The 26000-nt window shown below is 40.2% G+C and overlaps 1 protein-coding gene across 6 annotated transcripts in view; it reads right to left on the bottom strand.

The window, feature by feature from the left end:
* Window positions 1-1326: 1326 nt before the first annotated feature.
* The window catches only part of ehbp1 (EH domain binding protein 1), a 302265-nt gene continuing 277591 nt past the window's right edge, over window positions 1327-26000 (bottom strand). For 5 of the 6 annotated variants that reach the window (XM_080199948.1, XM_080199950.1, XM_080199951.1 and 2 more), the window contains 3 exons: window positions 21277-21350; window positions 3122-3236; window positions 1327-2586 (listed from right to left, as the gene is read on the bottom strand). In XM_080199948.1, the coding sequence (XP_080056074.1) occupies window positions 2496-2586; window positions 3122-3236; window positions 21277-21350 (280 nt within the window). In that variant the 3' untranslated portion in view covers window positions 1327-2495. Of the gene's footprint in view, window positions 2587-3121; window positions 3237-18222; window positions 20628-21276; window positions 21351-26000 lie in introns of those variants that run through there. The other variant, XM_080199949.1, reaches the window with a different exon arrangement.

Below are 26000 nucleotides of genomic sequence, written 5' to 3'. Positions count from 1 at the left end.
CATTAGTCAGGGTTTTAATCAGACTTTTGCAAAAGACTCCATGTAAACAGATGGGGCCTGGAAAATTGTTTTTTTCTAATCTCCCTCCAAGGAATGAATAGCCTACATTAACCTAAATTAAAAATATACCCTCAACTTTACCCTTAGGAGGTGCGCAGTATATGACACTGCCTCAGAATCAGCAAGTTTCTAAGCTTTGTGGAATAGTCAATGTTTTGCACAATGTGTTCTGCGTGAAGAGATATTGAAACGTTTATATTTGGAGGTTTCTGTAAAGTGCAGCCGGGTTCCTGTTAGCCGGGTTTAGGGTAAATGTTCCTTCACTAACTGCCGAGCTCACGTGAGAATAGTTCCAAAGTTAAACATCACAAATCAATCCGCAGAATTTCGTGTCAATTAAAACTCAGAGGAAAATTGTAAGAATTGGAAATGATCACATGGTAATAGATCAGCTGCGACCTGTAACTGCCCCGATGGTGAATTCTTTATCCTAAAGGCAGCAGTTTGGTGACGGTCTGTAGAATTTGTCTCCGGCAGCAATGTCAGGTTAGGATCAGGAAGAGAGAAGTTTAAACTTTAATCTGCGGCTGGTTCTTGTTGGCGCGTTCACATCCAGAGACTGAAGAAGGGACTGACACTCATCCAGAAGCTTCAACACAAAAAGCAGCCGCCGACAAACTTGTATTCGAACATTTAAAGGAACTGAATCCGCGCTAGTTTATTAATAAAGATAACGTTTTGACGCAATATTCAGACGTTGATTAAAACCGGTCACATTGATTGTTCCTGATGTTAAAAGGGATGAACGGAAATCCTGATTGTTGGGGAATTATTTACCTGTAGAATAATAATGTTAAAAGATACAAAATGAAAACACGCTCAGATCTAACCATTCAAATACTGCTGGAAAACTGGATGGAGTTTTATTTTTAATTTTGATGAGATTGTTAGATTTGGGCTGGAGATTCGCCCCAGTCCGGGAAGCTCAGGAAGGAGTTAATAACCGCCAGAGATGAGAAACTTTTCAGATTCATCTCGCGGCATTTTAGACACATTTTATTTGTTTATAATTAAATCCAAACTTTGACCGTTACCAAACAGAATGTAATTTCTGTTGTTGCTAAAACTTTCTTGGTTGAATGGAACATCAATTCTGGATGGTTTTAAGTAGCTCCCGTTTAAAGGAAAGTGTCCCGATAAAGTGAATCATCTCTAATCCAGGGAAACCCCGAGAGAAACTGGCCCGCTGGAAACAAACTCGGGGTAAAAAACCCTTTCACAGAAATCCAGGACACAACAATCAGGGCAAAACATCGACAACAATCGTTTCCACATCAAACACTTAAAAGTTCACGTTTTATTCAAGATGCATAGATGACCCTGGAATAAATAAACAGGAATGTTTCCACAAGACAGTATCTGAGTGCCGAATGATGCCGAGAAATGCACTGGAAATGATTCTGAGCTCCGGCAGCACTCGGATATAAAAGCCAAAGGGAGGGGGGTGTTTAGCTAAATACCTGTAGCTCAAACAACCCGACTGGGCTGCTCAGGATAACAATAAATAAACATCCAAAAAAAACCCCCACCAGAGTCACTTTCACCACCTGGTGCGCGGCTCTCAGCCCTTTCCGAGTTCAAACTAAAACTAATTTCAGAGAACACCATTTACAACACACTGTCCAACCTTATTATTTATATTCAGAGAGAGAGACTTGTCAACTGCCGCTTTAGCTTAAATGAAATGTTCAAAAACTCAACGAAAATAATCCAAAAATGTGAAATGCAGCGCAAGCAAGTTTAAACATTCTCAGTTTTATAGATTTTTCTATAAACTGCTTCACCTTTTCTACAATGAATGAAAAGCACAGATCCAACAATCTTTCCGGGAACAATGGAACCCGGGGTCAGTTTGTTCCATTTCAGATGCAGGTCTGTAGTTTCTGTCTCTGATTCAGATTCAGAGCGACGTGACTGAGTTTGAAAATAGAGTCCACACAGAGAATGAGGGGTTATCCCCCAGCCTCTCTCAGTTCCCCCACACCCACCCGGAGTTGTAGTTATTTGAAAACCGATTTAAAATAAACAATCGGAAGCAAAACGAGTTCAATAAAGATGAAAGCAACATGGAAACTAAAACCAGGATTAATAAGACATCATTATAACAGCCCTGCTATATTTGCAACAATTTGGTGTTCTCTCCCCCCAGTACAGATTTAAGAATTCTCCCCCAGTAGAAGGGATGAGATTAAATGTCACAGATACAAATAAAACAATTACACTTAGCTTTTTTTTTTACAAAATACAATTTCATAAAAATGATGGTTGAAGCCAGATCCATGAGGGTGAGGCAGTGGGGATGGTTAAATACTGTCAACATGAAACATTACAACAGTTTACAACCTACATATATTATCTCATTCAAATGCCATCGCAAATGTTTTATCAAAATGACAATGGTTGTCTAAATGATGTGGGATCACTGTTGGTGTATCTCACTGCAGTACACATTTATCTTCCTTCTTGACAATTTTCCCTTTGTTTTGCTCTAGAGTTCGTTCCAAGTGTTCATCTTCTTCTTCTGCTCTGTAGACAGAAACACACATACACTGCATCAGCAAATGGGTAAATTCATGATATTGGACAGGACAAAAACTATAAATCAAATCTATAACAAGATTGGAGATGATTGGATGATCAGTACACAACATAGCCAAACAAGGAGAATAATTTTAAGTCAGCATGGAAATTGAAGGAATAGTTACCTCCTCCTGTGTAATACAGTAACTGTCTCCTGTTGCCTCTTGCTGTGTAATACAGTAACTGTCTCCTGTTACCTCCTCCTGTGTAGTACAGGAACTGTTTCTGTTACCTTTTAGTGTAATACAGTAACTGTTTCCTGTTGCCTCTTGCTGTGTAATAGTGTTGCCTCTTGCTGTGTAATACAGTAACTGTCTCCTGTTGCCTCTTGCTGTGTAATACAGTAACTGTTGCCTCTTGCTGTGTAATACAGTAACTGTTTCCTGTTGCTGTGTAATACAGTAACTGTTTCCTGTTTCCTCTTGCTGTGCAATACAGTAACTGTTTCCTGTTGCCTCTTGCTGTGTAATCAGTAACTTACTGCTTTTCCTGGGCATCCAAGTCCCGGACAAGCGCGTCACGTTTGTTGACCAGGATAACCAGTTCATCCAGAAGCAGCTGTTCCCGTCTTTTCTGCGCTTCTGTTTTCTGCCAGTCTGGAAGGTAAATAGAAAATGCAGTTACTGTAATCCCAGACTAACTCGCCTCTATTCTCCAAACTCCCAATAACAGCTGGATTGGTCAATTCACAAAGTGAAATCTGCATGTTTGGTGAGGTTGGAGAATGAAAACCAGCAACACCTGTAGATATTTAGAACCTGGATTTTTCACATTCGGACTTTCCGATCAAATCCAAGTGATTATTTGGCGAGTTTGCAGAGTAATAACCCTCGGTACAGCACGCCTGTTACCCAAGCCCCTCCGGATTGATGTTGGAGGGGGAGAGTGGACGATACACACACATTTATTCCGTGTTTTGGTAATCACAGCCCCAGCTCCTCGTTTCAGCTTCCTTTCCTCTCGTTCATTTTACAGGTCAGTAGAAAGTGGTACATTTCGATCCTTTATGTTTGATATAAAATACACTGCTTTCCCCTCAGTAAGAGTCCAGACAGTAAAGGTCAGGGCGTCACTGAGCGGGAGTGAATGGGAATATTCACACTTTATTCTCAATTTCAGGATTAAATAATCAGGTCAGGTGGAATATTGAGTATTTTACACATTTATTAATGAACTAGATTGTTAAATATTAGTGTTAATATCAGTGTTAATATTAGTATTAATCTGTACTAAAATCAATATTGCTATTAATCTCAGTATTAATATCCGTAATATCAGTATTAATATCAGTATTAAATCTGTATCACTATTAATCTCAGTATTAATATCCGTATCAGTATTAATCAGTATTAATCACTATTAATATCAGTATTAATCAGTATTAATATCAGTATTAAATCCGTATCACTATTAATCTCAGTATTAATATCCGTATCAGTATTAATCAGTATTAATATCAGTACTTTGCAGAGCTGCTTTAATGGATTCAGTTCCGGAGAAACTTCATAATCTCGGATTTTGAATAGTCCTTAGCAAACTTTTTTTTAAAGTTCGAAATGGTTTTATAATTTTTAAGGTTGCTGTGAAGTAACGCTTTAAATAAAAGTGATCAAAATATACATAGAAACTGGACCATTCGGCCCTTCCAGACTACCCCGCAGTTCATTCTGATCAGGGCTGATGATCCAATTCAATATCCTGATCCCCGCCCCCACTTCCTCCCGTATCCTTTAATCCCTAAACATAGATTTACTTCAGGCAATAAACCAGCATCCAGGCAGTTACCTGGAAGTTCTTAAAAATAACAGGTGCATTTAGCAGATTCAAAAATAATGAATATTGCAGATTGTTTTTAAATTATAATATTTCCATTGTAATGGTGATAATTTTAATATCGGCGTTTGAAGCATTTATCCTTTGGTTAATATCTGAAAGGAGCAATTGTTGAATTGCGCACAGATGTGAGAGAGTGGGTGTGAGAGGGTGTGTGTGTGTGTGAATGTGTCTCTGAGGGGATGTGTATGTGTGTATCTGTGTGAGGGTCCGTGTGCGAGAGGATGTGTCTGAATGTGCCTAGGTGTGTGTGTGTCTGTGTAAGTGTGTGTGTCTGTGTGGGGTGTGTCTGTCTGTGTAGGAGGGGGTGTCTATGTGTATGTGAGGGTGTCCCATGCATGAAGATGTGTGTGTGTGTATCTGAGGGTGTGTGTGTATCTGTGTGAGAGTGTCTTGTGTGTATGTCTGTGAATGTGTTTGTGTGTATCTGAGGGTGTGTATGTGTCTGTATGTGTATCTATGTGAGGGTATATTTGAATGTGCCTAGGTGTGTGTGTGTGTGTCCGTGTATCTGTGTGGGGGTGTGTCTGTGTGTGAGTGTATGTGGGGTATGTCTGTGTGTGTGGGGTGTGTGTGTATGTGGGTGTGACTATCTGTGTGTGTGTATGTATGTGGGGGGGTGTCTGTGTGTGTGTATGTGGGATGTGAGAGTGTATGTGTGTGTGTGTGTATGTGAGGTGTGTGTGCCTGTGAGGTGTGAGTGTGGCTGTGTGTGTATATGTGGGGTGTGTGTGTCTGTGAGGTGTGAGTGTGGCTGTGTGTATATGTGGGGTGTGTGTGTCTGTGTATATGTGGGGTGTGTGTCTGTGGGGTGTGTGTATATGTGGGGTGTGTGTATGTGGGGTGTGTGTGTGTGTGTATGTGGGGTATGAGTGTGTGTGGGGGATGTGTGTGTATCTGTGTGTGTATGTGGGGTGAGTGTGTGTGAATGTGGGGTGTGTGTGTCTGTTTCTGTGTGTGTGTGGGGTGTGTCTGTGTGTGTGGGGTGTGTGTGTCTGTGTGTGGGGTGTGTCTGTGTGTGTGGGGTGAGTGTCTGTGGGATGTGAGTGTCTCTGTGTCTGTGGGGTGTGAGTGTGTGTACAGTGGAGAGGTTCTCAGAAGTGGAGTTGTGAGGCTGGAGAAACAGGGTTTGTGTCAGTCTCCGGGACAGGCTCCGCCCAGCTCATTAAGAAAGTAAACAGTGAAACAGGGCGAGGAGTTGCTGATAGACTAAAGACAGGGGAAATCGGACACCAGCTTTAATATCCGAAGCCACAAAAGTAACGAAACAAACCCCCCTCTCTACTTCCCAAACAGAGTGTGCAATCTACCCGGATTTAACCCCCACCGCCGCGGGCTTTCACCTTAAACTCACACGGCTGTTGCATTCAGATAAATCCCAACAATGCCCATCAACCGTTACCATGTGAATCTTTATAAGCTACACAAGAATGCGCCATTGCAAACAGCAGCCCCCACCCCCACCCCCGCCCCATGCAAAATTCAGTGAACACAAACAGGCTCAGCCGTTCTGAACATGCCGGGACTCCTTGCGGCATCAGGTTTTAGACTGGATTTACAACTTCACCATTTACATCTAACTGTCAGCATCATTAAGCATGAAGTCGAGCAGTATCTTGTCCATGTTCTTTCATTTAAAAATTTCCAACACTTGGAAATGTCTGGGTAAATAAAGATTGTAACGCGGACCAGTCCTCCAGAGCCTGAATTAACCATGAAGGGACGCGGGTTCAATTCCCACCATGGCAGCTGGGGGAATTTATAATTCAGTTAATAAACCTGGAATAGTAATGGGTTTTTTAAATGTTTATTTATTAGTGTCACAAATGGGCTTACATTAACACTACAATGAAATTACTGTGAAAATCCCTAGTCGGCACACTCCAGCATCTGTTCGGGTACACTGACGGAGAATTTAACACCATCAATGCACCTTAACCAGCACATCTTACCGACTGTGGGAGGAAACTGGAGCACCTGGAGGAAACCCATGCAGACACAGGGAGAACGTGCAGACTCCACACAAACAGAGACCCTAGCCAGGAACCGACTCTGGATCCCTGTTGCTGTGAGGCAGCAATGCCACTGTGCCAACCTGTGACGATGTAGTTATTAGACTGTCAAAAAACCTATTCATTCACCGAAAAGAATTCTACTGCCTCACCTGTTCTGGCACAGCCTCCCACTTCAGAGCAGTTAGGGTGGGACTTATTTTCTGACTATTTAAACTTTTATTTATTCATTATTTACATCTTATGAAATGATGAAATGGCAATGACTAAAGCTCAGGCCTGACTGAGTTCAATGTTGACAACTGAAAAGAACATTGGCACGGTGATATAGAGAGAATGGGGTCATCATTCAAGAATGGAGTTGGGTCAAAAATAAAGTTATTTGTAAATTATGACTTCTTGCAGTTTAACATATTTGGCAAGAATGGTTTCTATGAATAAAGTAACACAAGTAGAAAGTTGGAACTTTCAGTCCTGATGGATAACTCTAACCTGTAACACTGAGTAATGCTACTGGAAAGAATTGATGCATAAACTTCAGTCACCTTTTCTTGTAATGCTCCAGGTGGAGGAACAGCCTGTTGACACAGAGCTGGGTGGACTGTAATTTAGTGCATTATGATCTGGCTGCAACCCTGATCCCTTTTGCTCTGTTGGGATCCATTATACAAGGTGATCTCTCAGCTGATCACCCACAAAGAGGAGAATTCTGCTGGCGGGAACTTGCTGGAATACCTGAAGAAACAGGTGAGGGTTTAAACAGGCAAGTCCGGTGACAAGAGCAAAAAGGTTCTCACAGCCTCGGTGAGGTTTAAATAGCGCTGAAGAGGAAATATGTTTATACAATTCCTTTCACAGACTCATGGTTTTCCAAAGCGGTTGATAGCCAATTCAGTACTTTTCTCTGAAGGTGTATTTGTTGTTAATGTAGCCAGTTTCTATACAGTAACCTGCCAGTGTGATAATGACCAGATGGGTACTTTTGCGATGCTGATTGCAGGATAAATATTGGTCAGGGCACCAGAGGGACCTGTCCTGCTCAAAGAGCAGACAGAGGTGCAGTTCATTGTCTTATTTGAAAGATGGGACTTAGTGTTAGTCCAAATTGTGTGTTCAAGTTTCTGAAATGGGAATTGAACCTTCCAACCAAGCGTTACCACTGAACCATGGCTATTTTGGCCACTACACAGCCCTCTCCCCTGTGCAATGATAAAAGGAGTTTACTGTTGCTGTTACAAGGCCCATTGCCAACCTCTTCTTGACAGTTGGAGATAGTTGAAGGAGGTAGGTCCTTACCAGGTGCCATCTCTTCCCTAGTATTTGTTCTCTGGGCATGGACAATAAGTTCCAGATGAGGTCTTTTTGGGGGTGGGGGTGATGCAGATTGAGGATAGTGAACTTGGGATGTGATGGGAAATGTTAGGATATATCAACTGACTCTGTTCTACATTCCACTGGTTTTGCAAATAAAGTTTATTTATTAGTCACAAGTAAGGCTTACATTAACATTGCAATGAAGTTACTGTGAAATTCCCCTAGTAACCACACTCCGGCACCTGTTCGGGTCAATGCAACAAACCAGCACCTCTTTCAGAATGTGGGAGGAAACTAGAGAATCCGGAGGAAACCCAAGCAGCCATGGGGAGAACGTGCAAACTCCACACAGATAGTGAACCAAGCCAGGACTTGAAGCCGGGTCCCTAGCACTGTGAAGCAGCAGTGCTAACCACTGTGCCACCACGCTGCCTGCAATAATAGATAGGGCTGTTGGCCGTGGTTTACTCATTAAAACCATGTGAGTGGGCTACTGATACAGGGGCAGGCAGTGTTTGAGGAACACTGCCCCAGCATAAATTGCTGCTTTAAGAGACGAAAGAAATAAATTTAAAGGAAACATGAAATTGTCATACAAGAAAAAAAAAGTTTATCAGATGATGCAAAAGGAAATACTGTTGAAGTTGGAGTTCTGATTAAAGCTAACTACCTACCTGCCAACAAAGCTTGTTAATTAATCTTGCTTTATTTCTTGTACGTTTGGGGACAAATTCCACATTTTAACAGTCACAAGATGCCTACTGGAGATCTGTTATGTCATATCTCCCAGCCAGAAGACAGCTGCTCAAACTGACGTATATGATGGTGTCAGCAGGTGACTCTTACTGTGTTGATTGTGGGTTGACATTCTTCCCAGTTTTGATCACAAACTCCAGAACTCAACCACGGAAAATAATTCTCGGCCAGTTGGATCAAACTTACCACAAACAGTGGAGTGCCGCTCTTCTAACTTGTAGAACCCAATACTGAGAGTCTCCAGTAGGCTGCACTGTATGTGTTATTTTCCTCAAATGTAATTAGGAGTTTTATGAAATATGTTTTATTTATGAGATTAGGTGGCAGACATTGAAAATGCCAGCCTTCGATCTTTCATTGCCTTTTGAGCCAATTGCACTGGGGTCATCACATCAAAATCATCAAGTGAGCTTACACAATGATCAGATATGTTTATGACCAAAATATTAGAAATTAATTTGGTTAATTAAAAATTCAATAAAGTAACTGAAACCTCTTCAACACCATTTACCTGTTCATGTATTTATTTCCACAATTCCAAAAGAATTCCTAGCAAAAAATGTAAAAATATTTATGCCTGAAAAAAATATTCAAGTTTAGCAACTTGTCCAAATGAAAGGAGCTAAATTAGAAAATGTGTAAAAGAGAGGTTCAGCTCTGTAACCAACCTCAAGCAAAACAGGATATTAGCAGAAGGCTTACAGTGAAGAGGATGGAGATACTGGAAGGGAAGCAACATGAAATGTCTATAAAATATTTAACTTTTGGAAATGAATCTGCATGCAGTGTCTGAGTTCAAACAACATCCAGACAGTGTTCTGTTTACACTATTTGGAGCATCCTCTTTGCCAGCCTTGAAAAGATACATTTGCATTGGTGCAGAGAGGTTTTGCAACTAGGACAGAGATTTGAACCTTTTAATTAATAGTTTGAAAGTACAAGTAATGGGTCTTTGCCACTTTTTCCTCTCTATCTTTAATTTTAACACAGTTTAATACTTATGATTTTACTCCGGTGCAATTTTTCTGGTATGGTAATTAATCATTGTCAAAGTTTTCTTTATTGAATACTGTGTGTGAAATGGGGAAATCTCTCAATCTATCTCCTTATTCAATTTTCTTATTCAAATTGAATTTTAATAAAATGTACAATCCTAAATGTAATTACAATGTCACAGTACATTTTCCAATAATATGGAATACTCTGCAGGTAGTGTAAGAAGTTTGATTCATTGGCATCACAAAGTGTTTTGGGGAAGGGGTGAGTAGAGGACACAAATGAGGGACACTTCAAAAAGTTATCTATCCATGTATCTCTACTTACCTGTGACTTTCCAAGAATAATGAGCCAGATATCTTTGCAACCTTAAGCAACAGCCTATTTTTGGGGTGTCAGATACTCACTCTGAGGCACTGTGCACGCTAAATTAGCATTTCAGTGAGATTAGTTCCATGAAATTAATCAAATTGAAAACATGATTACAGTATATCCATTGTATTAGGTGTTCATCATATAATGAATCCCAAAATAGGCATCAAAGACCACAATGTTCCAACCAGTTGGTACTGAAGTTATAATGATGGATTAACTGGTGTAGAAATTCATTGGAACTTGCTGTGGGAAGAGGGAATCTTTTCATTACATTCCGTAAGGTGCAGCCAACTAAGCTCAGTATAAGTCATATATTAAACCAAGGAGGGACCATATTATGTGATTGGAGAACATTTGGAGAGGGGTGTGGATTTCCTGGGCTATCCCAGAAAACGTAAATGGATGTGACTTTCAGCAGGACCAGCTTTGCAGATGCTTTGAAAACGAATGTCTTTTCATTCTTCTTCTCAATCTATTCATTCAGCATCTGAAAAGAACTGCCCGTGGCTAGACTGCTTTGTGTGTGTGTGCACATGGGTGCATGTGTGTGTATGTGTGTGCATATGCGGGCGTGTATGGGCACGTGTGTGCATGTGGGCACATGTGTGCATGTGGATGTGCGCATGCATGTGTGGGTATGGGAGTGTGTGCATGTTAGTGCGTGTGGGTGTGTGCGTGTGGATGTGTGCGGGTGTGGGGTTGTGTACGTGTGGGACTGTGTGTTACAGGGCCCAAGTGAAGATGATTCCTCTTGGGGGAAACAGTACAGAGGTAAGTTTGGGGCCAGGTGGTTATTATTTTCTAGGCTTCCAACATTTTGAAAACCCAAGGCGTGCACACATACACATGCACACACGTGCCCATACACGCCTGCATATGCACACACACACACACACACACATAGCAGTCTAGCCACGGGCAGTTCTTTTCAGATGCTGAATGAATAGATTGAGAAGAAGAATGAAAAGACATTCGTTTTCAAAGCATCTGCAAAGCTGGTCCTGCTGAAAGTCACATCCATTTACGTTTTCTGGGATAGCCCAGGAAATCCACACCCCTCTCCAAATGTTCTCCAATCACATAATATGGTCCCTCCTTGGTTTAATATATGACTTATACTGAGCTTAGTTGGCTGCACCTTACGGAATGTAATGAAAAGATTCACTCCTCCCACAGCAAGTTCCAATGAATTTCTACACCAGTTAATCCATCATTATAACTTCAGTACCAACTGGTTGGAACATTGTGGTCTTTGATGCCTATTTTGGGATTCATTATATGATGAACACCTAATACAATGGATATACTGTAATCATGTTTTCGATTTGATTAATTTCATGGAACTAATCTCACTGAAATGCTAATTTAGTGTGCACACTGCCTCAGAGTGAGTATCTGACACCCCAAAAATAGGCTGTTGCTTAAGGTTGCAAAGATACCTGGCTCATTATTCTTGGAAAGTCACAGGTAAGTAGAGATCGTGTTATATAGTTGGAAAGAGCAGAGAGTTGAGGACAGGAGAGGTAATAGATTGTAGCTGTTTTAGTGTTGCTGCAGCTCACCATTATATTTAAAGGATACATGGACAGGAGTCTCTGGGGATTCCGTGTCATCAGGAGTACGTTGGCCCAGTGAAATTTGCGCTTCTTTGGTGATAACCATGTCTGTGTACCTTGGATGGAACATGGCTTCTGGTGAATTCAATTCAAGGGCTGAAATGTATGGGAAGTGAGCGATCCTACTTCCCAAATTGGAAAGACTGAGATTACATGTAGAGCCATACTTGTGTAAAGTGACACAAGTGTTGTAACTATGTGTAATTATCTTTGTTCTATCAGCTAAAGTGAAATTTATCTTTTTATTTAAAATGTCCTTGCCCATTAATTAGATTTGAATTATGTTGATTTTAATTGGTTTGTTACAGAAAGGTTTTAGAAAGTGAAATCTTGTCCATTGGTTGTCTTTCTATTGGTGTCATAGGGATTAATTTATTTTAAATGTTATTGGTTTCTATGAGAATTGTCACAGCTTTTACAAATGCACTACAAAGCTACTCAAGGTTTTGAAGAGTTTTCAATCTATTTTAGATTTTTGACACCATTGGCCACACCATTCTGCCTTATTCCTATTTTATACAGACCGCCCACATAACACTCCACACTCCAGTTCATCAACAGATAGTGCAATATTTAGACATTTCCCCTTCTCCCACAACGAGCCGAGTTTGGAATTCTTTGTTTAAAACTCCCTCCTTAGCTGTGCTCCACTGAACCTTTTCCTCCAGCCTTTTGCCCCCATTGGCCTCCTCTACCTCTGTCCTGCTCCACTACGTCTGACTGCTCGAGTTAATCTAGTGTGATTCTCTGAAACTTTGCCATCTCCACGTCAAGCTCCTTATACAGACTGCCTGCCAAACTCTCTATTTTCCTCTCTGTGACCCCCTGCTGTTTCCCTCCCTATTGTAAAGTAGTTTGTGGTGTTTTCTGTAAATGAAGACAGTTTTAGGAATGTACAGTTTTGTCCGGTTTACTTTCATAGTCTTGAAGCTGAAATTATTTCTTCCTCCTTTCAATTTTTATCCTTTCCCTTTCTTTCCTGAAAGCAGCGATTCCAGGGGACACAGTCCCACAAGCAATTAACTCCTCCAATTATTCCAGCCAATAAAGCATTTTTCACACGCGAGTTTACAGACTGAGCATTAAAAAGTTATTTGACAGAACTGGAGAGAAAGTAACAGCCAAAACTAACTCAGATCTCATTTGACATGCACACTTCCACAAAAGTAACGACAGGAACCCTCGTTGACTGCTACCATCCTCATTAGGGATGGAAAACACAGCACAGATCAAAGATCAAACCCATGATCTTTCTGGCCTGTGTAACACACAATTCATTTCCAGAGTGAAACTGAATGTAAGAACATGTGAAATAGGAGTTGTCCGAAAGAGCCTGTTCCATTATTCATACAAAGTTGATCTTCTCTCAACTCCACTTTTTTTATTCATTGAAGGAATGTGGGTGTTGCTGTTTAAATCAGCATTTACTGTCCATTAAAAAGTACCCTTCAGAAGATGGTGTTAAGCTGCTTTACTGAACCATTGCAATCTCTGTAGTGTAGGTAGTGTAGAGGGAGTTCCAGGACTTTGACCCAGTGACAGAGAAGGAACGGCCGATACATTTCCAAGTTAGGATAGTGAGTGATTGGTGGGGAACTTCAGGTGGTGATGTTCCCACGTGTCTTTTGTCTTTGTCCTTCTGGATGGTCGAGGGCATGAGTTTGGAAGGTGTTGTTTAAGGAGTCTTGGTGAGTTCATGCAGTGCATAGTATAGACGTATACACGGCTGCCATTGTGCATCAGTGGTGGAGGGAGTTAATGTTTGTGGAAGGGGTAGCAATTAGTGGTCACTTTGCCCTGGATGGTGTTGAGCTTCTTGAGTGGTGTTGGAGCTGCACTTATCCAGGCAAGTGTAATACATCACACTCCTGACTTGTGTTTTGTAGATGGCAGACAGGCTTTGGGAATCAGACAAGTTAAGCTCTGCAGGATTCTGAGCCTCTTGTAGCCACAGTATTTATATGGCTGATGCAATTCAGTTTCTGGCCAAAGGTAGTAGATGATTCAACAATGATAATGGCACTGAATATCAAGGGCAATGGTTTAATTCACTCTTATTGGAAATGGTCATTGCCTGGCACTTGTGTGGCACAAACACTACTTTCCACTTGTCAGCCCAAGCCTGGATATTGTCCAGATCTTGTTGCATTTGAGCACAGACTGCTTCAGTATCTGAGGAGTCACGAATGGTGCTGAACATTGCACAATCAAGCATCCGCACCTCTGACCTATGATGGGCGTCAGGACACTGATGAAGCAGCTGAAGATGGTTGGGCCCAGGACACTATCCTGAGGGACTCCTGCAGTGATGTCTCCAATATCCATAACCATCTTCCTTCTTTGCTAGAATAATTCCAACCAGCAAAGGGTTCCTCCCCCCTCCCTGATTCCCACTGGCTCAGTTTTGCTAGGGCTCCTTGATGCCACACACAGTCAAATGTGGAGTTGATGTCGAGGGCTGTCACTCTCACCTCACCCCTGGATTCAGCCCTTCTGTCCACATTTGTGATGAGGTCAGGAGCTGAGTGACTCTGATGGAACCCAAGCTGAGCATCAGTAAGCTGATTATTGCTAAGCAAGTGCCATTTTATTGCACTGTTGACGACCCCTTCCATCACTTCACTGATGATCAAGTGTAGACTGATTGGGCGGTCATTGGCCCAGTTGGATTTGTCCTATTTCTTGTGTGTAGGTCATACTTGGGCAATTTTCCACATTGCCAGATAAACACCAGTGTTGTAGCTGTACTGGGACAGCTTGGCAGGGACACAGCAAGTCCTGGAGCACAAGTCTTCAGTACTATTGCTGGATTATTGTTGGGGCCCATTGCCTTTACAGTATCCAGCGCCTGCAGCCATTTCCTTATATCATGTGGAGTGAATTGAATTGCCTGAAAACTGGCTTCTGTGCTGCTGGACACCTTTGGAGGAGGCCAAGATGGATCACCCTCTTGGCTGAAGATGATCATGAATGCTTCAGCCTTATCTTTTGCACTAATGTACTGAATCTGCCATCATTGAGGATGGGGATATTTGTGGATCCTCCTCTAATGAGTTTTTTAATTGTCCACCACCATTCATGATTGGATGCGGCAGGACTGCAGAGCTTAGATCTGATCCCTTGGTGCTGGAATCATTTAGCTCTGTCCATCACTTGCTGTTTATGCTGTTTGGCTCACAATAATCCTGTGTTGTAGTTTTGGTGGGTTGACACCTCATTTCTAAGTATGGCTGGTGTTGCGCCTGACACACACTCTTCACTGAACCAGGGTTGATTCTATGTCTTGGAAATAATGGTAGTGCGGGGTATATGTTGGGCAGTGAGGCTACAGCTTGTGGCGGTAAGTGGCCTTCTTGATCACTGCAATCCATGGTGCTGAGTATACTCAGTGACTGATCATCTACAGCCCCTGGGTAGTGGACTGTACTGTTTCAGAACCTTGAGTGAAGAAATTTCTCCTCATCTCCATGCTAATGATTAACCCTTTATCCAGGTATAATGATCCCACCTGCCAGGGAAAACAGCCTTTCAGCATCTACCGTTTAAGACTCTCAGAAGTTTATACACTTTATTGATTATTCTTCTAAATTCTAGCGAATATAGGGTAATTTTACACAGTCTCTCCTCAGAGGGTAACTCTCTTCCCCATTGGAATCAGTTTGAATGAAAGGCCTTAAACCTGCAATGTTATCTCTGTCCCTCTCAGCTAATCTGCTGAATATTTCTAACTTTTTTGTTTTTATTTCTCTTTCATAAATCTGTGTTGACTCTGCCTAATCATGCTGCGATTTTCTAAGTGCCCTGTTACCCTGTCCCTAATAACAGATTCTATCATTTTCCCTGCTACCGATTCGCTAACAGGCCTATAGTTCCCAGTTTTCTCTCTCCCTTTCTTGAAGACAAGAGGTTACATGACACCAGGTTATAGTCCAGCAGATTTATTTGAAATCACAAGCTTTCAGGGAGCTGCTTCTTTGTCAGGTGAAGTGGAGCGAGGTGTTCAGGCACAGAATATACATATAGGTGGAGTCACGATAACTCAACACTAACCATGTCACTCCACCTATATATTCTGTGCCTGTGCACCTTGCTCCACTTCACCTGATGAAGGAGCAGCACTCCGAACGCTTGTAATTTCAAATAAACCTTTTGGAATACAACCTTGTATCGTGTGACCTCTCAACTTGTCCACCCCATTCAACACCAGCATCTTCTTTCTTGAAGAATGGGGTTACATATTGTTCTCATCTAAAAGGGGTCACAATTCAGTCAGTCAGGGGGTGATGGATAGAACTGGTCTTCATTCATTTTCAAGTTTTTATTTACAGAACCACATATTGAATATAACACACTTTAAATATTAAATATAACACACTTCCAGCCAACAAATAGAAGTGAGTCACTACCTGAAGTCAATTAGAGCCTGACTGACAGGCAGTTAAAAACAGGGGCCATTCTAGAACGTAAATAGAGAATTACAGAATGTCAAAGCCAGGTAACCACTACCTCTGCTTAAAACCTCCAGATACAGACCACGCAGTCCAGAGGATTTGTCAGCTTTTAGTCCCATTGCTTCTCTTGACTAAACGGCAAGGCTGTGGGTGGAGGTTCCTGAACCAAACTTGATTAACTAATTCACACAAATTGAATTTTGGTTGCAGTGAACAGAAAAAAAACATTAAATCCATTTGTATTTTAAAGCTACTTCATCAAAATAGTTAGCTGAAGGGGAAAAAACTCTTCATAATAGGGGAGGAAACAAATTAATAGGCGAGACTGACCACAGCAATTATCACCCGCTGGGAATGGTTGATGCCTCTCCACTTGCTACATCTCTGCTACACTTTGTGCCCTTAATCAAAGGTCTGCTGTTGCGATGCTCCAATTTCTTTGTACAACCATACTAACAAGCGTGACACTGCAGAGTTTTTGTTTAAACAGCTTGATTCACTGGTATTCCAGTTTCTTGTAACCTCTGTGAAACTACCCATTCACTGAAGCATTCTATATTATGAGCCACAGCTTTTGCCTCTGAAAATGTCCACTGTTTAAGGACATTCACATTTTGCCAACTAGATTCAATGCATAGTTGAGATCAAATATCAGATAGTAGTCAAACGAAAGTTGAAAGAGAGGGTTCACTTGTGTAGGGAATGGATAAACAATTAGCAATATTCGCTGATTTATACTGTGAATAATATCATAACAATAATTCCAATTTTCAATGTAAACTGTTTGAGGACACACAATCAAATCATAAGAAATTCATATCATGGTTTTACTTCTTTAGAGTGGCTATTCCTTCAAAATTGAATAAATTTACCTGCTTGAAATTAGATATCTGCTACTGGGAGTGGCTTCAGGCTGGGTGGTAATGATCCCCTTCAATAGGAATCCAACCAACATTTACTATCTAAACTCAGAGGCGGGAGACGACGTACAAGATACAAGAGTGTGGCTGACACTCAGAAATACACCACTATTCACGTCAGTGTGCCTTCAGTACAAATTGAGTGTAATTGGAACTGAATGCCCAGCATAAAATTCAGTTGCTGCTGTGAGACAAGTACAAGCAGACGGGCAGGTAAAGACCAGCCAGTCTACCAAAACCGTTCCACACCATGATCGCTGGACCATTGTGACTGAACACTTTGTCCAACCCCATCACTCTGTCACCCACACCTTCAGCCAGTAATTGTACCTTATTAAAGTATCTTGAATCATTTATATGCATTAACTTCATACTTTAGTACTTGACTAATTGGATAAGAGTATCTGGTCTAATTTTTATAGTTATAGTTTCTATGTTGTCCTACAATATGATTCATACTTGAAGGCTTATCATCAAATAAAGAGGGATAGGACTGCTACAAAAAACGCTCAAAAATTACACTTAGTAGCATAGTGCCTAGGAATTTAAAAGTTAAATTTAAATAGAAAAGATAAAATGCCAAACAAGAATAAACGGATACAAACCGAATAAAATTCTTAAACTTTACCCCCTCAAAGGGGATGAATTTACACAATGTATTTATTAAAATAATCATTTTAAAATTGGTTTTTGACTAAAAAATTAAAACAAAAACTGAGATTAAAAATAAAATATTGTAGAATAAAGGTCAGTAGTTGACTATATATTACTTTGTACTAGAAGTACAAACATATGGATGCTGTACTTTAGAAAATTGTTGTTTCAATGAATAAGGCTGTAAATATCTGAAAATTAACATTTGGTTGTGAACGATGCACTGGGGATTGCAATCTGGTCTTATCTTCAGTCCCAGTCAACTAGCGTTCCAGGAAAAGTGTGCAGCATCATCAGAGCGTCCATTTGATAGGATTCTACTGCTGGACCTAATCAATCTCTGGAATACTGTGGCTGCACCGTGCAACAAAGCTAAAATAGATTTACAAATGGGGTTTTAGGGGGATAAGCTCCTTCACAGGATTACATATTGATTTTAAATATAAAAAAAAGCTTATCATATAAACCGTAACTACAAAAATAGTGAACCTATGCATAAATCCTTTTAGAAGAGCTTGCACTTCAAACTACAAACTGAGAGTGAATAAAGCAGTGCAAAATCCAGAGTAAGATCCATTTCGTGGGTTAACAATAAAAAACAGAATGTTTTAAAGACTATCCTTAGGCCATGTATAAACAAAACATGAGCAGGTACTCAAGACCAATGACAGGTATTTATTGATGTCCAAATCTGCAAAACATACATTTGAGACTGCTCTGATATAATTATGCAGATAATATTACCTTTTCAATTGTGGCAGTTTTCAAATATCCTCATACTCAGTTTGTGTGTTAAAACACTTCAGATCAGGACAAATAAAACATTTAATTTCTATTTCGGTCCAGGCACAATATAAATCTTGGCTAGATACTAAACTTCTAAAAACTAAGCAACAATTAAAGCACCTACAAGCTTACATCCAGGAGCTTTTATACAAATTCATTACTTTATGGCACACATTACATTATTTTTACATTAAGCAGTTTAGTTACAAGCACACTTATGGTATACACATTTACTGACCACATCATGACCTGCATTGTCTTTAAAACTGAGGGGAAAATCGAACAAGTGATTGCTGATGAAAAAATGTAATGAACTGAATGTCTGTCAGTCAAAAGGGAGAGATCTGAAGTGTCTTATAAAATACTCTGTGGGCCATATACAACATATAGGGAAAAAAATCTATCTTTCTTAATTCTGATGAGTCCAAGTATATTTCTCAAAGTACAGAACCAGATTGTAAAATGAGAATTTAAGAAATGAAGGTGAAATATCTTAGCAAATTGGCTCAATCTTTCATACATTGGATGAAGTTGAGTTAACTCCAGTTGAAAGTTTTACATTGTTACAGTGAGCTTGAATGTCAGTAATACATAATAGTTTCTTTCAGAACTGATATGGTACAAATAGAAATTTCAACCTTAATATTAAAGAGAGGGATGAGACCATACTCTAAATCAAATGCACCCCATGTTGTAGTGCCTTCTGCAATTGGATCTAATGTTGTAAAAGTGATTGGATATCACATTTAACCTTATTCTATCTACACCTTCCTTTGTTTGATAGGCCTATTGACCTCATCACAGTTTCGGGAGCTGAATGGCAATGCATATTTCAGCATGGGCTGTCCAAGTTTCCAACACAGTATCTCAATTGCTGCAGCACATGTTGAATACTGACCTTTCAGAGATTACTGAGCATCTGTATAACTGCTTCATGTAGTGGTCAGGGAGAAACTGTCCACATCTAATCAACACAATGGTCAGCAACTGCACAAAAAAATGCTCAGATTCTATGGCATTAATAGGTCAAGAGGAGTTTGGTAAACTACCTTCACATGCTATCAATGAGTCTTACACAATTTACTGTCTACTCTACTCTGTCATCAACAGACTAAGAAATCAGCATACCTGTCTGGAAAACACTGATATGAATGGGACCACTGACTGCACAACTCTTTCACTGTCACAATAGCAATGGTTACAGCACTATCTGCAGAACTGGAAAACCCCTGGGACTGAAAGCGGGAAGATTGATAATTATATATTTGCTACAATGAATGTTATTTCTCTCTCTGTGTAAACATTAACCAAGATGATATGTGCATTCTTAAATAATCTGTAGTGTTCTGCTGCCTTGAATGTTCAGCACTGAGAAAAAGTTGATTTTATTTCTGGTTGTGAAATAAATTATTTAGAAATGAATTTGATTCTTTTGGTTTTAAAAAAAGTTTAGCAAAAATCAGTTATTCAGATTAATAATTTCCTAAATACACGCTGTAGAATATCATTGTCATTTTGATTATACAGCTTGAGGCAGGATGATTTAAATTGTTATCCCTCAGGAGGTAATAAATTATGTGCAAGTGCAATGCACCGTCAGTTTTTCTAGGCTAAATCCAGATAGAGATTTGGATCATGTTGTTTATAGCACCCTGATGTTAATCTTGGAATTTCAGTCCAGAAATACAAGAAATGATGTGGGTTTACTCTTATCTATGAACACAGTGAATAACCTCTAATTGTTTATTCTGGATGCTTTGAGCTGAATCTGCTGTAAGTTCACAACAAATGCAAATTTGCAACAACAGTGAAGCTTTACTTGTATTTTTTGTTCCCTTACAAATTATATCATGGGGGAGAAGATGCATTTGAAAATCTGAAGTAATCCATGCTCACTTCTTGATCATTTTATATTTCTACACACTATTTTTTGAACAGATTTAACAGTTGGAATAACTGGCGAATTGTATTTGTAGTAAACACTTCAACAGGTTCAGCAAAGACTAACTGATGGCACATGTGATTTACTCGGGGCGGGGGGAGCGGCATGCACGGGAGCCTCTAACTTGCGCCAGTTTCTGATTATTCTGTACTGAGAAACTGGACCTTCTGTGACTTATGCTCCCTCCATATGTGAAAACACTGTTCCTTCTGGGATTAGGAAAAATATTGTTTTGTACAAATGAACTCTCAGTAACAACACAAACTGGCAAAATGAACAACAAAACTGGGAAATGAACCAATTCCAGTCTAAATATATGCCAGCGGCAGAATCTGTAAAATAAATTAGAATTGATTTATAATGGCTCAGCCATCTTATCAGGTGAAAAAAGACATAATTGTGCCTAGTCAAAGACTAACAAGATCAATACATAACCGTAAAATTAATTGGCATTGATTGCAATTGTTTTACTTTGTAGACAAAGTCACAGTCAATACCAGGTGCCATTTACTTCAAAAAGGAAAAGAATGTCCAAGATTTCCAAATTTTTAATTTACCCACACAAATTTAGAATATTCTGAAAGTAAAAATAACTGTTAATGTCCACCTGAACATCTAGAATTTTACACTTGTTCAAAGAATCTGATATATGATTTTAACTACATTTATGTGAGTTTCAGTTTCTAAATTTAGTGCAGACAGTTTTTCTTAAAGTCAGGTATTGGCTGGAATTTTACCGGCATGCCTGTCCCGATTCTGGGGGTGGATGAAGCATTCTCCGTTGGCCTCAGGTGGGATCGAATGAACCTTGGGCAGACGTGCTGGTAAAATTCCGCCCACTGTGTTTGCAATAATGGACATTCTCGTAGGCACATAGCCCAGGAGAATTTACCAACATTTAACTTATTCAAAATATTGAAATCATTGAGACTTTGAAAAGGAAATGTGAACAATTTTGGAAAACCTCCACTCATTGCTTACCTTCTATTGCAAGCATTGCTCGTAATTCTCTATTTAGCAGCTCAAAGCGTCTCTCAAGATCATGTTCTTTTTCCCTAGGCAAGTCAAAAAAGTTCATCAATACGGTAATTAACAAATCATTACTCACTAAAAGCAACCTTTAAGATTCATTGATTACTGGGACTGACTATTGTCTTTTCTCAAACCTTTAATCTACTCCAAATAATTGATACACAGACAATCATGGATAGTGGTCCAGTTATGTGGAATCTAAAAATAGTGTGCTGCTTATCATACAATATAACATTTAAATTTATGTAAATTTCAATTTACTATTTGGCAAGAGGATAAACTGAGATTTGACTGGTTAGATTTTGGATTTTTCTTGGTTGAGGTGAGAGAGATTGTTGTGCAATTACTTGTTAAGAGAAAAACCATGTAACCAAGGTAGCAAAGATAATGCAATGCTAAGACGGGTTTTAAGAACCTTAAGATCTGAGTAATTTTGAAAAACTGAGGAGAAACCCACCATTTTCCAGTCCTGGGACAAATGAGTTTCAGTGGGAGGCAATGGAATAAGTTTCAGTAAGTAGAGAACTGAAAGTTCACAATTTTGAAATAAAGAGGAAAGTTGAAAGGAACATCAGCTGACAAGCATTTTAACTTTATTCAACAACATGAGTGAGTGATGAAGAACGCATTCTCAATATGGGGGCAGTAATCACCTTCATCTCAAAACTAAACGAGTTAAGAATACCTGCAGCGTGGAAATACATTTCTGGGAAGAATCTTCAGCAACAAAAGGAGTGGACGATGGAAGAAGATTCACAATACAGAAGCCAATAAAGAAAACATTCAAATGAATGGCTACAAGCTGAAGCATCCCCCAATTCCAATATACCTCGGAGTGACCCTAGATAGGACACTGACCTTCCAGCAGCATCTAAAAACAACTGCAGCCACGGTCAAGTCCAGAACAACTTGATTGTCACACTAAGAACGTAAGTTCTTGCTAGCCGGCTCAGTGTGGGGTGCTGCCCCCACCACCCTTCAAACCACAGCACTTGTACTCTCATACTCAGTAACACCTGTCTGCACGCACACCCTCCGCCTCTGTACCCACCCTCACACACAGATACAGCCCCACGTTACACATAGGCAAAGTCACTCCTCCACATATTTGCTGACTGGCAACAACCCACAAAATGATGAAAAAAAAAGTTCACCACGTCCCCACCTGTCTCACCATGCTGATCTATTCAACCCTCCATCAAAAAAGCCAATTTGGTAAAACCCTCCCACATAGGACTTCAATGCAAATTTCACCTGGACAAATGAATGGGAATCATTGGACACGACAAACAAGGACCTGGTCTCAAACCCAACCAAACTGGTTTCAACCTTCCAAGGAGAGAGTGGTCCACCCTCAACAGGTCCAGGACTGGCCACAGCCCCTGCTTGGCCCAACCTCCACAGATGGGGCATTAGTGTCAGTCCCCTACATGCCTACAGCAGAGAGCAAACCACGCACCATGTCTTAGAAGAATGTCGAAGCTATAGACTCAGCAGAGGCCTATCCACTCAACACAGGATTGGGAGGAACTGCTTGGCTTAGGGACTTTGTATTCACTAAATAAATTAAATAAAATATGAATAAGGAACAGAATAAGCGTCCTGACAACTCAGAGAAGGGAAAAGAGATGGAAGATAACTTATCAAATAAGGCTGTGTGGGAGAAGTTCTGAATGCGGCCTTGTGGAGGGCTGTATACTGATATCTCATTAAGACGTTCTGAGCAAGGAGCCTTGTTAAAGTGGTTGAAGATCTCCACCCCAAGACCAAAAGTGGTTTAGAGGAGATTTCTAGGTATGCATAATTAGGCAACAAAACTATCAACTGGATTCCAATGTTAAGAACCATAATGGCAAAAATGCATTAAATCAGAACTTAGAAAATGATCAACATTAGAAGATAAGCAATAGGAGGACTACATGGTTATGACCCTTGAGCCTGTCCACCATTCAATATCATGACTGATCTTTTGCCCCAATTCCACAATCCTGCTTGCTCCCCATATCCCTCGATTGTGGAGAAAGGATAACTTAACAGCCATTTTCACACTTCAGAAAGAACCAAGGAACTTGAGTAATAGGAATAAGATACTTTAATTATGATACTGAATCAACAGTGATTGGGTTAAAATCCTAATTTGGCCAAAACAGAATTAATTTGAATGAATTTATTTATTTATGGGCTATTGCTATGAGAATAGCCATAACAGCTGCTGCTGTTTTATTTAACAACTGATTCACAAATGTCCTTAAGGACTAGCATGCACATGGCAGTAGAATGGACACCAGCAGCTGGAAGATGATGAGGAGGCCAGACAAAGAAGACAGGATGAAGCACGTGTAAGGAGGACCTTTAAGATCAACACCTAGAATGGTGCGAAAGAGACTGTGACAGACCCGAACTGGTGATGGCGTCTTGTGGCCCACTGTCTGCACGGGACAGAAGGAGCTAAGTCTAAGTAAGAAATACTCTGGTTATCCACTATCAAATGTGGCATGGCTGTGTCAAAAGCTAGTCACTAGGGCACGCATTGATACATTTCCTCTAACTCTCCCCACTCTACTTTTAGTCTTCACTGGGACATCCAATACAAAGTTTTCATTCATATTTTCCTGTCCCAAAACAAAACCATCCACTCTGCTCCCTCTGTTTCAGCAACTCCCCCACTTTCCCTTTATACCTCTCTCCTGCTTTGCTCCATTTACCATCCACCAGTTGCTTCCAGGTCAAATTTGCTTCTCTTAGCTTCGTAATCGTTCATGCCATCAAGCTGTTGCTATCTTCCAGCATGCGTTCCACATACTTCAAACCTGTCATCACTATTCTTGACCTCGAAAACCTGGAACCCTCCATTATCTCCGAATATGGCTCATTTCCAATATTCCCCAGAAGGATTATGGTCTTGCAATTAGCATTTGCACTATTCTGGGTTTATCTTGTCCTGCAATGTAGCCATGTAAATCATACCCTGAGTTTATAAATAGGAGGGAGTATAGTTCACGGATCCTACTCTGCTATGTTTAACCAAATTATCCTCTTCAATTGTCTCTCTTCCACAGTCTGCCTTTGCTGCATTGCTCTCACTCCTATTTTATGAGCCATTGGTAACATATCATCTTCAACATACTCATCTCTTATGCCTGTACGGTCACCCCTGAAAGCCCTTAGGGCTTCATCACCGGCCCTTGCTCTTCTTACTTTATATATTGTGCAGTGGCAATGTCATTAAACAAGTATGGGGTCAGCATCCATACCCGTTATGAATGTTGATGGTGGGCAGATCTATGCTGCCTCTGCCATTGACCATCCCCTCAAGTCGCCACCACTCTCTGCAGCTTCTTGTCTGTCTGATAGGAAAACCTGAATGAACTGAAGCTTTCCTATGAAGCATCATTCTATCTGACCTGAACATTTACATTCCTACGTCTGGTTCTGTCACCATATGAGTGCATTTTCTTATTCACCAACACAAACCATTCCTGCATCATTGCTTTTTCTGCCTTTTTTCCCCCCCTGAAAAACAGGCACTTTGCACTTTTAATATCTGCCCTATTTCTGTTCTGGGTTCAATTCATCAACCATGATGTGCATGGTGTCTGGAACTCTCTTGTTCCTTGGGATCTTTCCCACAACACCCTGCAACCCCAACCATTTACTCTCTTTCCTCTGTCTGCTTTGTAATCCCTCTTTGACCATCACCTTGAAAAGTCACTTTGAGATATTTCCTTTGTACACGTGGAGCAGAAATGCAATTGTTCTACACCTGCTCTATATCGTCATCAAATACACAAAATAATATTTCTACCACAACCCAATTTCATATCTTTTTCAAGCAATGTAAAATTGGGCATTGGTAGAAATCTTAAAATAATTGAAATGGAACTTTAACAGTAGCAGGAATTAAAGTTGCAGATTTATTATCCACTATGTCATTAAGCTTTTCTAGTCAATAAACATTATTTCTGAATTTCATAAAACCATTCTGATGAAATAATCTTTAACAACAATGGAAAATAAAGTTTATGTAAATAAAATAAATGGATAGGCAGAGACAGAGCATATAAATTTAAGAGATTACCAGCAGATAAGACCAGAGATTGCAAAAATGGTAAAAAGACAGGATTAAAGGTTCTGTATGTGAGTGCATGCAGAATCATAACAAAAAGGATGAATTGATAGCACAAATAGATGTTTAAAAATTCATTCGTGGGACATGGCATCACTGGTTGGGCCAGCGTTTGTTGCCCATCTCTAGTTGTCCAAGAGCAGTTGAGAGTCAACCACATTGCTGTGGCTCTGGAGTCACATGTAGGCCAGACCAGGTAAGGACAGCAGATTTCCTTTTCTAAAGGGCATTAGTGAATCAGATGCGCTTTTTCCGACAATTGGTAATAGGTTTTGTGCTCATCAGCAGATTCTTAATTCCAGATTTTTTTTTACTGAATTCAGATTTCACGTTCTGCCATGGAGGGATTCAAATCTGGGTCTCCAGAACGTTAACTGAGTTTCTGGATTAATAGTCTAGCAATAATACCAAAAGGCCATCACCTCCCCTTAAAAATATGTATAATCTCACAGCCATTTCAAAGACCTGGTTGCAAGGTGACAAAGGCTGGGCCCTAAGTATTTAAGGGCATGGTATATTTTGGAAGGATAGGAAGCTAGGAACAATA

This window comes from Carcharhinus amblyrhynchos, chromosome 12, assembly GCF_965287045.1.
Source record: "Carcharhinus amblyrhynchos chromosome 12, sCarAmb.v2.hapA, whole genome shotgun sequence".
Taxonomy (NCBI): domain Eukaryota; kingdom Metazoa; phylum Chordata; class Chondrichthyes; order Carcharhiniformes; family Carcharhinidae; genus Carcharhinus; species Carcharhinus amblyrhynchos.
The sequence above is the reverse complement of the archived record's forward strand: the minus strand, read 5'-3'. Positions and strand labels throughout refer to the sequence as shown.